Source organism: Pleurodeles waltl, chromosome 6 (assembly GCF_031143425.1).
Source record: "Pleurodeles waltl isolate 20211129_DDA chromosome 6, aPleWal1.hap1.20221129, whole genome shotgun sequence".
NCBI classification, from domain to species: Eukaryota; Metazoa; Chordata; class Amphibia; order Caudata; family Salamandridae; genus Pleurodeles; species Pleurodeles waltl.
Genome location: NC_090445.1, coordinates 1,662,088,692 through 1,662,107,060, shown reverse-complemented (window position 1 = coordinate 1,662,107,060; position 18,369 = coordinate 1,662,088,692). Strand labels below are relative to the sequence as shown.

At 46.2% G+C, this 18,369-nt stretch overlaps 1 protein-coding gene across 1 annotated transcript in view; it reads right to left on the bottom strand.

The window, feature by feature from the left end:
* The window catches only part of ENTR1 (endosome associated trafficking regulator 1), a 108,060-nt gene that overhangs the window by 13,237 nt on the left and 76,454 nt on the right, over positions 1-18,369 (bottom strand). The window contains exon 6 of the mRNA XM_069241606.1: positions 221-283. Coding sequence (XP_069097707.1) covers positions 221-283 — 63 coding nt within the window. The remainder of the gene's footprint in view (positions 1-220; positions 284-18,369) is intronic.

Below are 18,369 nucleotides of genomic sequence, written 5' to 3'. Positions count from 1 at the left end.
AGATGTCTGCTGAATGCCCTGACATCTGTTCTACATTAAAAAATTTTTTTATAGTCCTGAATTTCCCACCTGAGAAAACTGTGATCCGAAGCAAATCAATAAATGCAAAATATACAGCCTTCCATACATCTTGTTCTACAACCATGTCTGGAATAAATTTCAAAATATAAATTGTTTGCTAAAAGCTTAGACTTGTAAAACAGATTTTAGACGAATATACCTGGAGATGTACAATTTCCTCCTTTAATTTGGCAACAATACCTTCTGCCAGCATAGCTCTCATCTGAAATATAAAAACATTAAAACTGTTAGATACTTTTGTAGTTTTGTTGACCTACGCTGATTGAAATATCAAAGTGGTTGTGAGTGACATACAGAATGCAGGGATACCTTACATCTGTTTTCTTTCCATGTTTACTCAACTATCAAACAATAAGTTTTAGCCCAGTAACAGAACTTTAACTATCCATGAAGCTCGAGTTAACATAAAGAATACGATCAATTAAGATGTAAAATTCTCCATTTTCGTTCTCTGTGAGCAATATACAAAAAACTAAATACACCTACAGAAGGAAGGAATATAAAGGAATGCTATGGTACATCTAGCCCATGATCATGAAAAGGCAAAGGGAAAGACGAGGAATAAGGATGAATTATCCCGATATCAGATGATCCAGTCTATAATAATTACTTATGCGACTCCTTTATGAAAGTTTACATTTATAGTTTCAGCTACAAGCCATGCAAAAGTAACCATACAAAAAAAGCAGGTGAAAACAACCACATCTATGGCATCAATAATAATGGACATTGTTGTAATAATTTATAATAGCCAAGAAACAAAATTGGTACAATACTAAGCAATATTTTATGCTGAACCAAGTATAACTTACCAAGCACAACATATATACAATGAAATGGGGTGGTGGGGGGGGGGGGGGGGGGGGGGGGGGGGGGAAGTACTAACATTGAGGTACGCTGCATGCTGATTTTTGTACCGAAGTGCATGGTTGTCTCAGTTTGCTCAAAGTCACAATTGCAGATCCATTTGTTGCTCTTATCTGAACTTCATTTTGTTGCATAAGCCAATACCGATAGGATACCAAGTCTAAATCTTATAGAATGTGTGCCGCAGTTCAGTTGGAATATACCTACTAAGAGTGTGACACACACAGCGCTTCTCAGCAACCTGTTTTGAACACTGAACCAGTACCTTTCCTTAGGCTTAGAAATTATTTACATTTCTATTGTATTTGCATTATCCCATCCCTTCATATGCCCACTTCTGGTTAATGTTCTTTCAACATACGTTAACCTTTGGCACTTCCTAAAATTTTCAATTCTCAGGACATGAGATAAATTTTGGCATCTGAGTTTGCATGTTATCTAACGCAATATAGAACAAGACGCAAAACAATCATTGGAGACACGGTTTATGTCTTTCTCAAGCTTCAACAGCAATAGTGCATTAATCAGTTTTAGACCCAGAAGTGATCTAAGGAAGCCATTTCCTGATCTTGGTGTACACCCAACAAATCAGCACCACAAGATGTTATAGTTAAGGCCTTTGATACATACAATTATTAAACTCTGCATGTAAATACCAACCTTCTTTTGCATCTTAAAACTGCTCTCATTGATTGGCTCAGGGAATACACCAATTTTGCCCTTTGGCCAACTACTGGTCTATCTTAAGATCCAGATAAAAAGTGAGAAACGCTCAATTCACACCTTCCCATACTAAAAGTACTACGCTTTGATTACATCGACTTCTTTCTCTGCCATCAGTCCTATATCTGATCATGATACTGGTATCGCAGAAGGCATCTGACAGCATGGCTGAGACATCATTCTGAACAGCGTGGGATGGCAGACTCTTCAACCTGGGGAGGCTACAGGCGAAGACCAAGGTTGAAGATGATTCTGTGCACGATTTCCCATTCGCAGATGACTGCGCACTTAATGCTGCCACAGAGGCCCGGATGCAGCAAAGCATGAACTGCTTTTCCACTGCCTGCCGACATTTTGGCCTCACAATCAGTACCAAGAAGACGGAGGTCCTGCATCAGCCCGCACCGCAGAAGACATATGCGGAAGCAACTCTCACCGCTGAAGGAGAAGTCCTGAAGGCTGTTGCTAAGTTTACATACCTCAGCAGCACACACTCCAGATTGTGAAATTTGATGATAAGGTAGACACACGCATCCCCAAGGCAAGTTCTGCTTTTGGACAGTTGGAGTTAGTGTGGGAGAGAAGAGGCGTCAAACTGTCCACAAAGCTGAAGATGTATAAGGCAGTCGTACTGCCCACACTACTGTATGCCTGTGAGACATGGACTGTGTATGAGCGCCATCCATGCTAAAAAGCGGAATCTCTTCCATATGAACTGCTTAAGAAGACTGATATAAATTACCTGGCAGGACAAAGTTCCAGACACAGACGTCCTCTCTCCAGCTCGTCTGCCCAGTATCTAGACCCTGCTGAGGAGAGCCAAAGTCAGGTAGGCAGGCCACCTTGTATGTATGACATACATATGCCTCCCCAAGAGACTGTCCTATGATGAAGTGGTGGAAGGCAAACGCACACAAGGTAAGCAGAAAAAGCGCTTCAAGGACATGCTGAAAGACTCTCTGAAGAGCTTTGTTATTGACTCAGCTCCTGGGAAATCCTAGCGCAAGACCGCCCCGCCTGGCGAAACTGTATCAGCAAAGGCCCTACCTCCTATGAGCAGAGCAGGACTGCAGAAGAAGCGTGAGTTTCACAAATCTATAGCAAACTCTTTGCCAACCAACCCAGCAGACCACTTGTGCCTGACGTGCTGCATAGCTTTCCGAACCCACATCAGATTGATCAGCCACAGCTAGACACACAGTTAACCTCCTCAATGTGATGTCCTTGGTCATCATCGAAAACAACGGACAAATGAACAAGAACTGGGTACAATATATTCATATTTTTCTGAATTGCACCCAATTGTCCTGTTATTACTATCTGAAAAGAGATCTGTTGTTGCCAATAATGCGTTTACAGTTGCTGGATTAATTTTAGTAGTTTACATAAACTATGTAGGTTATGGGGACTCGTGATCGCTTTTTATTCCAAGAACTACTGTCATGTCCACAATCCTAGACTACCGCCCAGGCTTCCAAGATAAAAAAAAGTCATAATAGAGATGGCTTGTTCCTATCAACTCTGCATGCATTTCTTTCGAGTGAATCTGTCCATGCATGCCGACTCAAAGGTCGAATACCACTGGTACCCAGCATGTGCACAAATTGGGTTCCCCTACAGTTGCTCTTTCTTCAGCGTTTGACTGTCTCTGGGATGCCCCATGGCCATTTTTCCTCAATTAGTTCCACAACACCCATAGTTATCACAGGACTGACATTGAAGTCACCATATATCAACATAACATGATCACTACTGCAAGTAATTTCAAACCCAGTCTGCAAGATTTATTCTCCACCATGCTCTTCTCTATCGCTACTGGGCAAAATGTGCATCTTCTACAAAGGGATTACATGCCCCATTAGGTACGGAATATGCCACATCATTAGCTGTCATATCCAGTGCCTTATCATAGTTACTGAATAGATTTAGAGGGGTCTTTAGAGCTAGTTGTGATGCCAAGAGACTAGTCTGATAAGGGTGAAGGCACAAATGGTAAGTAAGAAGGCTCCTTCTTTATTTAAAAAAGCAGGCAGTCACATAACAGGGGCTATATCTATCACCTTTATACAACTCTCACAAAATTACTCATGTATATGGGGGGGATCTGCAGGTATTATTACTGCAAGTGCAACACCAATTGTTCCCTTGCGTCTTTTGCCAATTGCTCGTCTCACAATGGGCAACTTCATTTTCAACTTTAAAATAGTTGGAAATCTTGCTTCAGTTTCCAGTTTTGTGCATTATGTTCTCATTAACCGTGCCAGCTCTTTCATTGTATGTTTGGCAGTTATAAAGCTTGGTTAAAATATTGCACCGGAAGATTCATTCTTTTGCTGTCTGGCCCTAGACCTAACTTGTGTCCCTACTTTGCCTTGTACTGGCTCAGCTAGTTTTGTACTGCTTGTATTTTTGTTATCCCATCTAGGTCCATCTTCCTGGTTTCCATCTTGTTAGCAGCTTTAAGGACTTTTATCTAATGGTTCTCATATCAGCAGATAGTAGCAACACTGTTGTTACGTGGTATAATTTAATATATTTATTCAGTGACCAATCCTTAGGGCCCCAATGGGCAATATTTAGATACTCGAATTATTGTAGTTCTTCTCAGTCCTTTTTACTAAACAGCTGGTTAGAGAGCAAATTAAAATATCATAAATGATCACAGTGAAGAAGATGCCCAGTTTACGGCATGAACCAGAAGAATATGGAAAGCACAAATGGGCCAAGTAACACAAATAGATTTGAACTGGGTAATCTCACCGTGGTTACTACGCTTTGGATATTGCCTTCAGTGGCAAATAGGCATCCCACGGTCACTCCATGTTAAAGGAAGGGCACTCAGTATTTAACATTATATAAAAAAGGAAAATTACTCAACAGATGACACTAAAACATAAATAGAAAACAACCAAAGCTACCTTTTTCTTAGCCTTCCTTGGAGTTCTTTTACATTGAGCCATTTATTTCTTGGATTTCTATGGGCTTAAGGAATTACTAACCTTATCTAATTTTTACACTGAAAGAATACGTTCTACTCTCAATTGTCAGACTTATTAAGACTAGAAGTACAGAGTAAATATTGTAATACAAATTCTGTAAAAATGAATCAATTTAAGTTCAACCTTGATTAATCAGTGAAACATAAAACACCAATTTTATGGCCCCAAAACAATAGCTGAAGGAGTTGGACTGAGCTTCGAGGATGGTAATGGAAAAATAATGGGATGCACCATAACATTTTTGGCAATAACTGAGGGCACATTATAATTTCCTATTTGACTAAATATTGTTCTATCCGGCAAGATGATTGAAGAAATAGTTCCAAATGCTTTAAACCAATTTATTAAACAAGAATTATTAAGATCAATTTTCTGATAAGGTGGCACTGGAAACAAATGCATCACCCTCCAAAGGCCAAAACAGATACATTATAGAAAGCACTATAAAACTGTATTAAGCCAACTGAGTGGATTTTAAACGATTTTGGCAAATAGATATTTTAAAAATTATAATTGAATATGGTTTTACAAATGTTATAGTAACACCAATTTGAAGATATCTTTTACTAAATCAGTGTACATTTTCGTTTTGTAAATGGTTTAAAAAGCTAATAAAATAAAGAACAAATAATTCAAGTAGCAGATAATTTAATTTTCTGACTTCCTTGTTCACTGGCTCCCCAACAGGCTTACAACGCATGGATGGCTTTAAAATGAAGCTGGAGAAGAACAAACACAGATTCAGCCAACAAAAAAAAAATTAGAAAGGGGGTGGAGATCATGAGGTTGAGGTAGGAGCTACAAGCCAAAACAGAAGCTGAGGGTAGAGCGCACGCAACCATACCAATGTGGTTAACAGTCAGGAAAAAGTGCAACTAGCTACTTCTGTGGTCGAAGAAGAGGAGCTACAATCATTCACTTGCCCTTATTGCCTATTTTAAGAGAAGTCTCTCAAAAGCAGGTTTTATTTAGGAGTAAGAAGCCCTTTTGTTGGTGCTCTTTAATATATCAGAACATAGCACTTATAGAAAAAATAAGCAAAGATGAACAACTCATGATTCTTAGGAGGCACCTCTTTGTCAATATGCCAGCGACTCACAACAAAAACATCATCTTTTAAGGAAAAATGATCACTGCAGAAAACTCAGATCATGAGCCATAGAATGATGGTGCTTTACCTAAAGAAGGCTCGCCTTTTTGTATACTAATGATACAACCTAATGAAGCACAGAATTTATGGATTACCATTGCGAGGAGTGTGCAAACATGCCATTTTAGCACTTCTAACTTGCACTTTGTGGAAGGATCTACATGGCTAGGGCCAACACTGTTAATACCTACCGAACTCTAACATTTTGCAGTCAGCACGATTCTTATGTTCTTTATAGCAGCAGTCACCTTGTTTATTAGTGGGTCTATACACAAGAGTATTAGGTTAGACTCTGCTGTATACTCTTTGCAAGTACTCACTACATTACCAACCAGTGAGTGGTTGCACTCCTTGATTTTCTGCATTTTTAATCTACTAAGTTCTGGTACACCAAAAAGCTATTTTCACTAAGTTATACATAGTAGATTGCCATCCAGTTTATGAGATATCTGCTAATGACGCTTGATGATAACATTTGCTCACTTTATTGCCAAAGGCACTGCATGACACTAGGACATCTTAACTAAGGACAATCATTCATACATTCCTATACACTCTCTACTTAAGACTGAAAGTGTGTGTTCTGCGCCAAATACTTAACAGAACAACACAACAACCTATAAAACGCCCTTAAGGTGAGAACCAAGTTTTTTGTCCTTGTACTCTTACAGAGCAGACACTTCCAGTACAATGTAAGTTGCACAGCAACTAGATATGGCTTCTTCTCTACGGATATTGTGGGCTTTTTCACCTAATGTTATGTGGTAAATGATTACTTGGTGGATACTTTTACCTTCTGTGGCAGGTAGGTCTTTTACTATAGGATTCATACCTAAAAGTAATGCTGCGGGTGTATAGGATTTATGTACAAGATTGTACACATCAGTGTTACGTTACTGACACTAAGGTAGAGCTCTTGTTTGCACACACCAGAAGTACTGATGAAATTATGGACTACACTTTAGATGTACAAGTCACTGGACTTATTTATACGTTTAAAGTCCCAATTAAGTCATTGGGTTATGCCTGGATGAAGAAACATGTTAGCTGGCTAGAGAAGTATGAGATTTCATAAAAGACTATATATTTGGAGAACTAAGTGTAGCACTGACAAGTTGGCGTCTACCTCTTTTTCTCCTTTGCTCGCCTCCTTAACCCACTACTGTTACTGGTAACAGCCCACCACTTTGGGGCATGGTTAAGGGCATCAAGATGGCAGTCGCACTCTAACAGTGCTCCGGACCCCTCCGTCATCCGCCTTAACAAGCCCCACTGTCCCAGTGCCTATTTTGTCCCAACCGAGTCTCCCCCATGTGAGGGAGTGTGGGGTGACGGCAAGGAGACTAGCTTTTCGCAGGGAGCCCGTGGCTGAGCCGTGGACAGGCTCCGGTGAATGCAGCTGGTGCAGGTGGCCTGCACACAGCCTTGAAGGCAGAGGTGGGATACAGGCGGGCTTTGGCGGCCGCAGAAGGCGATCCGCTATATCAGCAAGGGTGCGGGCAGATCTGGGTCGTCACCCGCCGTGGCTGGAGCTTGTGCCGCATCGAGGAAGGAGAGCGGTGTTGCGGCCCACCCGGGCTGCGGCCTGTGGTCCGAGCTGCAGTCGGGGGCCTGGTGAGGGGCCGGCGAGGCGGGGGGCGGAGCTGGTGCCTCCCGGACTTGTGGCCGACGGCAGAGGAATGATCTGGAGGAGTGAGCCAGTACCTGCCGGAGGTGGGGCGGTGGCCAGAGACTGAGGCCCGCGGGAGGCCGAGTGATATCTGGTGAGACGACTGGGCTCCAGTGAGGTTTGTGGACTGCGGAGCAGGCCGAACAGAGGGAAGAACCGGAGGCAACCAGTGAGTCCCGGCCAGAGGTTGGGCGTGAGCAGGCCCTTGCATAGGGTTGGTGTGCGGCGCTCACAGAGTGAAGCTGGGGCTGCCGGAGTCAGAGGGGCCGAGGGCCCGCTCATATGCCTGGAAGTGTTCCCTGGGGTCTGGAGTGCCCTGTTGGGGGGCCCGGGGAGCCCCCTGAGTGTCTGAGTCAGTGGAAGGAGCTGGTGGCGTTCCCTCAGCCCTGATTCCATACACGCCATGGGGAAGGACAAAACGACCAAGCAGCCTCCAGCGTCGCAGCAGCGCATTGGCCAATTTGCCAGACAGGCTGCCCCTCGAGCGACAGGAGAGCCAGGACCAGAGGCCCCAGTGGCGGAAGGGGTGAACACGATCCTTCAGGTCATCCAATCCTCGCAGCTGGCTGTTGAAACCAAGGTCGGTGAGGTGAGGGAGGACGTTGGCCTACTGAGACAAGAGGAAGGCAGTGGGTCGCATCAAAGAGGTCGAGGATCGGGTCTCCCAAGCTAAGGATGAGATTGCGGAATTCAAAGCTAAGGTTGCTCAGCTACAGACACGCATGGGCGAATTGCACCATAGGGCTGAGGACGCCGAAAATTGATCCAGACGCAACAACCTGCGCTTTGTGAGATTCCCTGTGGCTGTAGAGGCGAGCTCCGCTGTCAACTTTCTGGAGCGTTAGATGCAGTTGTGGGTCCCGGATCAGCCTCTGTCCCCTGGGTTCGCCATTGAGCATGCTCGCAGGGCCCTGGCCCTGGTGCCCGACCCCCGCCTGGTGGGCCCCGGCGACCGATGATCGCAAGATTCCTTAGCTTCAGAGACCAGGATGCTGTTCCTCGGGAGGCAAGGGCCCAGCTGGACCTCTGCTGGGACAATATCAATTGACATACATGCTCCTCTTTCCTGCGTGCCTCAAGGTTCTGATGGCTGGGAAATCCTTCTTGACTTGCCGGAGGCTGTGTGGGAGTGGCTCACGGAGGAACACCGTGTGAACCGGGGAGTCCCCCTCGACCTGGGGTTGGACGTCCAACGATTGGGTCGACTGGCTCCCCATGGGGTGTGGAGGAGCCGCAGGCGTACCCGGTTCCGTCAGAGGCAAAGAAGCGGCCTCCGCAGCGGTTCACTGGAGGACGTGCAGCCGGACCTTACTCCCTCCAGTGGAGAGACTGCGCCAGATGGCCCTGAGGAAAAGCGATCGGCTCCGGATGTGGGGGGGAGCGCCAGAGCCAATCTCCCTTGCTCTCCTGATGCTGACCTGTATACACTCTGTATACTTGGGGGGGTCACTGAGTGACCACTCCCCCTTCGATGCGAGGCACGGGGACGGCAGACAACTGCATTGTAGATCTCTGTCTAAATGTCAGCGGTGGGCCGGGCGGGCGGGCCTCCCTGGGAAGCCACGGGCACGCCTGGTCCCGTCAGGGAAGGAGGAGAGGTCCTCTTGGGGACTCAGTGGAGGATATTCAACCGGACCTGGCTCCCCCTGGGGGGGGTCTGCCCCAGGTGGCCCTGAGGAGAAAAGGCCGACCCGACATATGGAGGGAGACGCCTGAGCCAATCTCCCTTGCTCTCCTGATTCTCACACTCTGTACTGTGTATACTTGGGAGAGTATGGACGAGCGCCCCCATTGGAGGCGAAGCAAGGGGTGGGACGGCGAATGGCCACATTGCAGAACTCCGATTTAAATGGAGGGGGCCACCACTCCACACCTACTGTTTGGGGCAACAGATGCTTCTGGGGTGGAAGTATGGGGAGGGGGGCAGTTGGGGGGAGTTCAGGGTTGTCTAGCTGTTTTTTGCTATGGTTGACTCAGTGTTTTCTGTTTCAGGATGAGCTTAACAGATCACAATGGAAATGTCTGGTGGGCACACAGTCCTTGATCTCTTGCTTATGTCCGAATCTGCTAAATGGGTATTATCCTGGAACGTAAACGGACTCCTGGTTAAAATCAAACGGTCAGCGGTGTTTAGCACCCTCTGTCGCTTGGCTCCGTCTGTAGTGCTGTTGCAGGAGACCCAGCTACTTGGTACTCGATGCCCCAAGCTGTTGAGGGGGGGTGAGAGGGGAAGGGGGTACGACAGGGTCTATCATGCGGGCTTTTCCAGAGGCTCAAGGGGAACAGCAATTTTACTGCACTGTTCTTTACCCATGCTGGTGACTACCTCTCACTCGGATCCGCGGGGCCAGTATGTGGTGATCTCTGGGCTGGTGGGAGGATACCCCATTAATATCCTTAGTGCGTATGCCCCTCCGGGAGCGCTGCAGTGTTTTCTTATGGCCCTTAGGAATGTGGTGGTGGGGCTTCCCCCGGGGCCGACTATCTTGGGAGGAGTCTTCAACTCTGTACTGTACCCAGAGTTGGTCGTCATGGGGCCTTTGTCCTCGGCTCGAGGTGCCAGGGCGTCAGGGCTGCTTCATTGGGTTGAGGGCCTTGGGCTCTGTGACGTCTGGCGGATATGGCATCCCCATTTGCGGCGATACACCCACATGTCAGCAGTGCACCATACTCACGCTAAGATAGATCTCTTTCTTGTTCTGGCCCTCGACGTACCTCGGGTCACGGGGGTGGAATTGCTCCCACACAGGGTCTTGGACCATGTGCTGCTCTTGCTTCGTCTGGATGACGCGGATGCGGATTGACACCCGGTGTGGCGGTTCAACGTCTGGTTTCTTCAAGATAGCGACTATGCCCAGGCCATAGGAGACTGCCTTTCAGAGTATTTCTCTATTAACCTCGGCTCGGTGTTGTCCCCGGGGTACGCTTTGGGCTGCCTGTAAGGCCACCCTTCGGCGGCACACCAAACCCCTTCTTCGGGTGCGCAGTCAGGTAGTGTCAGTGTTAGAGGCCCAGGCGGTCTGGAGGGCTGACTCGCTGAGGCCGAAAGTGAAGCAATCACGAGGCACCTCATCCTGACTCGGCAAGAGATTAGACGCGTTACTCTTGAGACGGTGAAGCACGTGTGGCGGGCTTCTGTGGCCCAGGTTTATGGGTGGGGAGACAAAAATGGCAAGCTTCTACACTGGCTAGCGACTGGCCTGATGGCGGGGAGAATCATTCCGGCAGTCATTGACGAGTCGGGAGCGGTCTCGCGATCACCTTGCGAGACTGCGCAGAGCTTTGCCGCCTATTATGCAAAACTATATGAGGAGCGTCCCAGACCCTTGGCGGAAAGGGATGATCCCCTTTTACATGAGGTATCCTTTCCGAAGATTTCGGTGGTGGACAGGCAAGATTTGGATGAGCCTATAGGTGTTCAGGAAATCGGAGCAACCATATCTGAATTAGTGGCGGGTAAGACTCCAGGCCCTGATGGGTTCCCGGCTGAGCCCTACAGCAAGTTCCGGGATATGCATGCCCCTCACTTACTATCCATGTTTGAGGAGACAGAAGACCGGGAGATTCCGGCCGGGACTCGACCAGGCAACTATTGTAGTAATTCCCAAGACAAAGCCCCCTTTGCGGAGCTGTGCTGATTATCGTCCCATCTCACTCCTTAATACGGAGATGACTTTTTTTTTTCACGGTTCTGACTGCCAGGCTGAGAAGAGTGTTGACCTCACTAATACATTCGGACCAGTGTGGTTTCATGCCGAATAGGAGTACTAGGCATTGTATCAGGCGACTGCATGTAGCTCTGGTGAACCGGGCTGTATTGGCCCCCTCCACTGGCACTCCTTCTCGTGGATTTCAAGAAGGTGTTTGATACGGTGGATTGGTCGGGGGGGGTGCAGGAAAGGTTTGGTCCGTGGTTTCGGACGTTGGTGAAGCTCCTCTACTCTAACCCCACGGCCTGAGTGCAGGTGAATGAGGTGGTGTTGGATCTGTTCCCCATCAGGAGGGAGACTCTTCAGGGCTGCCCTCTCTCCCCGCTTTTGTTCACGTTGGTGATGGAGTTGCTGGCAAGGCTGATAAGGGAGGATCCTTTGATTGATGGGTGGGCCTGGCCCACTGGGCAAGAAGACCGCAAAGCGTTATACGCAGACAACGTACTGGTGTTCTTGGCAAATCCAGCTTGCAGTGGGCCTCGGGTGTTGCAGCTCTTAGGCCTGTTCACAGAGGCGTCAGGTCTAGTAGTAAACCCAGGTAAGTCTCTCCTGATCCCACTGAGCCCAACCAGGGACAGCTATGATTGGCAGCATGATATACCCCCGCCGTAATAGTTTCCGGTACCTTGGGATACACGTAGCGCCCTTGCCCGGGTTAGCTTGGTCCCTTAATGTGGCACCCTTGACTCAGAGTTAACGAGGACCTCCAGTGCTGGCGCTACCCCTCAATATTCTGGGTCGAATTGTGTTGTATAAAATAATGGTGCTTCCTCTGCTCCTCTATATGCGTTCAAAACTTTCCGCACCATATTCCTAGGAAGTGGTTTAGTGAGATGGATGTGGTGGTGCGGCGGTTCCTCTGGCATGGTTCGTGCCCCTGGCTAGCACTCTGCACCTGTCAGAGAGATGTCTACAAAAGGGGATTGGGGATGTCCAACCTCCACCTTTATTACTTAGCTATGCACTTATTGGTCATCCATGACTGGTTGGGAGGGGGCTGGTCGGATCCTGCGTATCAGTTAGAACTCTTGACGATGGGCTTCTCTGGCTTGCTGTGGAGGTTGTATGGTGACCCCCTGGCACGTAATGTTCCGGAAGTGACTCGGGTGGTGTTGGCGGGGTGGAGGGCTGCGCTGTGGACAATGGGGTGGTGGTGCCGTCTCACCCAGCAGACACCGCTGTGGCAGGGACTGTGGCTGGGGGAGGTCTCAGCACTTCAAGGGTTCCACAAATGGGACCTCATAGGTATCTCCCAGCTGGGTGATGTTTGGACCGGCTCCCACATGAGATAATTTCAAGTGCTCCAGGAGCAATCTGAGCTTAGTAAGTCCCAATTTCACAAATGGCTGCAGCTCAGGCAAGCATTACAGGCGCTGATTCAGGTGGGGCAGATCTCCCAGAGTTCAGCCCCATAGAGGCCAAAGTTATGATGGGTGCTCTGTGTAAGGGAGGGGTGTCACGCATCTATCACTTGTTAGTTACTAACACAATCCAAACGCTTGATAAGCTCCGGGAGCGGTGGGTGGGCCCAATCGATAATGGAGATTGGAGAGAGGCATTGATGGCCCCGCGGTCTCTAACCAGGACGTCCCGGCTCCGAATGGTGCAGACATACTTTCTTAATGAGTCATACCTCACGCCAGACAAGCTGCATAGAGTGGGCATATGGCCCTGGGCGGATTGTCCTCGTTGTGCAAGCCCCAGTGCAGACTTCTTTCACATGGTGTGGACTTGTCCTCACATAACCAGTTACTGGAGGGCGGTGCTCAGAGAGATCTCAGGAGTTATACAGGTGAAGGTTGAGGTTGCTCCATCGTCAGTTCTCCTAGGGGTGCTTGAAGGGGTGGGTTCCAGCAGAGCACCCTGGACATTCATGGGGGTGGCCTGCTTGGTGGCCAAGGGAGACATTGCAGCGAACTGGAAGGCCAAGACCGCCCCTGCGATAGCCAAGTAGCGTGGTGGGGTGGACTGGTGTGCTCAGCAGAAAAAATTGGTCTATGAAGCACGGGGGTGCCCAGCCAAATATACAAAGGTGTGGGGGAGCAGGGACGGGGCAAGGAATCTAGTTTTATCATGGGGGGGTGTAGTCAGTGGGGTGGTGGTTCTAATGTGTGCTTCAGTCTGTTATGCGTTGGACCTACTTGATGCGTTATTTTAACAATGCCGACTGTACCAGTGACCTGTTGGGTTTTTGTGCTGTTCTATATAAAACTAATAAAAAAAAGGTTTATAAAAAAACAAAACAAAAAAAAACAACAAAAAAAAAAAACAGCCCACCACTTTGAAAAGGAAAACCAATAGCCGCAGGCTTTTTTTTAATGTATTAGTTCTTAACACTTGTGTTTACAATGGTTACACAAAGTTGAATTACAGATTTACATAATTTGGTTTTAATAAAATCTCAATTATTCTTTGCATAATGTAATAGTGAATCCTGAAATCTGTATTCGGTCCTGAACTATAGAACTGTAAAGTGTTTTTTCCAGAATATGCAGAGTTAAAGAGTTGCGGGGTGAGTGATAATCCTCATGGCACACACCATTTTGGTACAAGGGAGGAAAGCAAGATTATTTCAGTAGAATAACCATTTTGACGTTATTTTTGTGATCTATGGTGACAGATCTAGGTTTTTCAGTTCTGTACCTTACACCAAACTAGCTGAAAATGAAACGTGACTCTGTATCAGATTGTTTGCGACTACCACCCAAAACACTTTTTTATTTTATTACATCTGAAATGTGGAATTTCAGTCTGGCTCTTGCTTACTTTATATTCCATGTATAAGCACATTTTTTAAAGGCAGCATTGCTATGGAATCATCCATCCATACCACTAAATTATCATCATAAGGTGTGACTAAGTTGAGACAATGGGAATCACTTAGTTTTTTGCACTCAATTTGAAGTGAGGCCTTTGACGAAGCTCTATTCTTTGTGGTAGCCACATAGCAAGCCATTCTCTGTATTTTATTAGACTAATGCAACCTTTATTCCCAACTTTAAATTTTAATATGACAAAAGTAAGAGAAAAATAATAAAGACGTCACAAGCTTCCTTGATGTGGCAACTTACTACATTTACATACATATTCAATTTATTTGCTCCTACCCCCTCTGCACACAATATGTTACCAAGACTCTAAGTTTGGGGTGTTGGAACTTAGAGTATCAACGTCGCAAGACGTTTGCTTCCTGTGTCTCATCTTCAGACTGACGTTTGGGAGAATTCACAAGTATCTGCAGTGTGTCTGCCTATGTCACCCTATCATCTGCAACTTACTCCTCTCTTGTAGATGCCCCTTTATGTCTCTCCTCAGGCACAACCCCCTCCACAGTATGCCCACATACAATGTACCTAATGTGGTTAAAAAGGTGCTCCAAAAGAGCCCTTTCTTGCATGACAGCATGTAGTAGGAAAGCTGGTAGTTCCCCAGGAGGGAATGCTGCAGAACAAATGTGTAGGTGTCATCAGTGATGTATAGTGAGCCATGAAAGCCCCAAAACAGAAGTTATTCAACTTCTCGTAACTGTAACTAAATTCCGAACTGCCTTTCCACCCAGGTAAACACTTTGTAACATTATAAAAGTGCGCCTGCCCACCAGTTCTGGATAACAGACAATGTAGCTCTGCCTCCACCTTCCCCCAAAGAAAATAGAAATCTCCTACTTACAAGTAGGCTGCACTAAATTATAAGTAACAATGTATCAAATGTTGAATATGCTGGAGATCAGATTCCCTGCATCAGTGCCAGCATGGGGGCAGACAAACCAACTGGAAGGACTTCACAGTATTACCCTAACCAACTAACTAAAGTCTATCTCAAGATGGTTGCAGTGTTCAGAAACAATTGTGATGATACTTGTAAGCAGCATTCCACGCAGAACAATGTGATCTGGTCCAGGTTGTCCACTTGATGGACCTCCCAGCCCCATTCCCTTCCCCACCGCCTAGCTAGCTTGAGTGTTCGGGTTCCTGTCTCGGCTCTCACAAGATGCACACAGGCAGCCACAGGGGACTGAATCTGGACGCCGATCGTGAGGTTCACCTCTATGGACAGCCTACCATAGCCATATCAACTCCTCAGGGGCCTCCTGCTCTTTCCAGTCGACCTCACTTGCATTGGGAGTTCCCCAGAGACCACCACCACACAGATGTCCAGAAGGATCTTCTTCTGTCCCCAAGCTACAGCCAATCCCAAGCCTTCTCAAGAGTGCTGAAAAAGTTGGCTATTCCTTCATGCAACGCTCACAGTTTCGAGTAGCATGTATTTCAAATTTATAGCCCTTGGCCTTTGCAGACTATACAGAATGTCGAAGCTGCTGCACTTTACGTATAATTCATAATTATTCTAATGTATGCTCTCTCATGTCTCAGTTCCGTTGATACTCCGGCTTGCTGCAGGACAAGACATATCCAGATAGTTCAATATCTTTGCAATGATGGTTCTAGATTGTGCCCTTGGTGGGTGAGAAGAAGCAAGAGCCCTTTGACCTCTCTCCACCATAAGACACTGTGCAGGCTCTCCAGGCTGAAGAGAGTTCACAATACAATTCTTGGAAATTTATCGAAAATGTTAACCTGCTTTTTTCAGGAATCCTAAAAACGTACATTGCACCTACGTGACCTCCCATTCGTGTCTTCCATTCTGTTGTACAACTGACTGGTGAGTTCCAACAAGGATCAGACCGAGTTCTTCAGGTCATTCAATTCAGTCTTTAACTTTTTAATGGCCTTTTTCATTTGAATGAATCTTTCACTGAAATTTACAGATTGGTCTGTGAAAGTCTGACGTCAAGAGATATGGCGTCAATCTTGTTTCTCTAGACTGTGACTGAATCTCTCAACTGCTGCCAGAATATGGGCACCAATGGTGTCACCCGGTGTAGCAATGAGTTCCGGAATGGCTAGAAGTTTGCAGACACCTCCCCTTTTGCATCTACTATTTAGTGGTCAATTTTGGTTTGCTCAGTCTTTTAGGAGGGCATGTCACTCACTGTGCTGGTATTTTGCAGATGGTGCGTCTGCATGAGCAATTCACTCATGGTCCAGAGTAATCCCTTTTTCACCCCAACGGGATACTGTGGTCTACAAAAATAGCTGCAAATACAGAAAGAGCAAGGGCATGGCTCCAACAGAGGGCACAGTACAGTCAACCCTCAGTATACCCACAGCTATTATACCAAATGGCAACAAATACATCTAGGCTCAGCAGGATCCAGTCTTACACGGGGCCCCAATACCAACAAGGGAGCCCGGAGGAGAGACATAGAAGGTGGAGGCAGTGGCGTGCAGAAGTGGCACATCCCAGGCCACAATTCAGTCTGATGGGCCAAGATGGTGTAGTTGTCATTTCATTGTACATCATCTGGAGCCCCAGCTGCTGCATTCAGCACTTTCTGTCAAGGTTTTTAACTCAATCAACCAGTCATCCATGTCCATGTACATGTATACTCAGATGACTTAGTGATCAGGTTTGTAATCAATAATGGATGAAATAATGGTTTTAAATTGTCTTTTTTCACAAGAAAGTAGCTCTGTTTTGCTGGGTGGGGTCGTGAAATGTCACCTCATGCTAGGCTGTTTAGCACTGGATGTGGAGTGATGGAGTTACTGCCTTGTAGTTTTGCAGTGCTGAGAACTGCTCATTTCCTCTATACCTGGTACATTTATCTTTACTGGTAGTAACCCAATCCTGAAGTTGCTGTTCCTGGATCTATTGTCTCCAGCAGTTCAGTGTTGGAACCCCATATTGAGAGAAATTGGTTCCTTTGTGGGCATGACCACTTGGGGGTGGGGGGGGGAGGGGGGGGGGGAGAAAGAGAGAAAGAAAGGAAGAAAGTGTGTGTGTGTCTGTCTGTCTGGGAATCATGTGTCATAATCGAAATGGGAGTCCCATGGTACCATAATGAAGCAGTACATAACATTATCACAGACTATTATGGCAGTGAACAATAATTCTAATAGTCTATCCATATCCTTTTAAAAATAACCAAACTCCAGCCAATAAGGCGATAACACTCCCAACTGAGATTGAGTCCCTCAGATTATTTAGCACTAGTGGGAATGTTAATCTCTTAGCAATAGGGGGAGCCTTTAAGGGAAGGAGGGCGGGTCACAAGTGAATCTATGAAAGATAACTATGCTGGAGAACTACAGTTACAGGTAAGTAACTCATTGTCTTCTCCAGTATTGGGTCTTTCATAGATTCACATGCTTGAATCAGAATAGCAAGCAGTTACTGTATTTGTACACTTCTTATGCCAATAGCACAAATAGTGGACGGTGAGTATAAAACATGTATACAGAGAAATATTCATGTGAACATATAACCATATACTACCTTTATAAATATGCAAACATATGCAACCAAAAGTGGCTCATCTTATTGAAATAAGTGAAGTAGCACCGCTTGTCCAACCTCTATCACTGCGCTGCGACGATTCAAGGCAATAATGCTGCATGAATGTAAGTTCATTGTTCCATGTCGCATCATGACATATCTTCTCTAGAGGCATTGCAGCAAACAAAGCAGTTGAGGTGGAGACTGCTCTAGTTGAGTGCGCCATCATTTTAGCTGCCAGTGTCTTGCAGCTTTGGAATCAAAGAACTGTCATTCGCAACGGTTGTTTTTGTGACTGGTACACCGTTACGGGTGTGTCCATATGTAACCAACAGTTGGCCTGTTCTCCTGACCTGCTTGGTGTGATGTAAGTAGAATTTCAGGCATTTTTTGACATCTAGTGTATGTAGGGATCTTTCCACTGGCGACTGCAGATTTGGAAAGAAAGTTTGTAGTATTACAGGTTCATTAAGATGAAATCCTTAAGCTCCTTGAGGATACATTTCAGATTGGTCCTGAGAATTACGGCATCGAAGAAAGATTAGGTAGTTGTAAAAGCCTGTATTGCACTCACCCTTCTGGCTGATGTTAACGCCAGAAGCAGTGCGAACTTCCATGTTAGGACTTGAGGTCTGATATGTGTATCCATTCAAATGGACACTTCATGAGTAGTGATAGTACTACATTCAACTGCCACTCAGGGGGAGGAGACCTAACTGGATTGAAAACCCTGAACAATCCTTTAATAAATTGTTTAATAATTCTGTTCGACCACAAAGACAGAGAATTTGACAAGTGTCTATATCTTGATATTGCAGCAAGACGTACCTT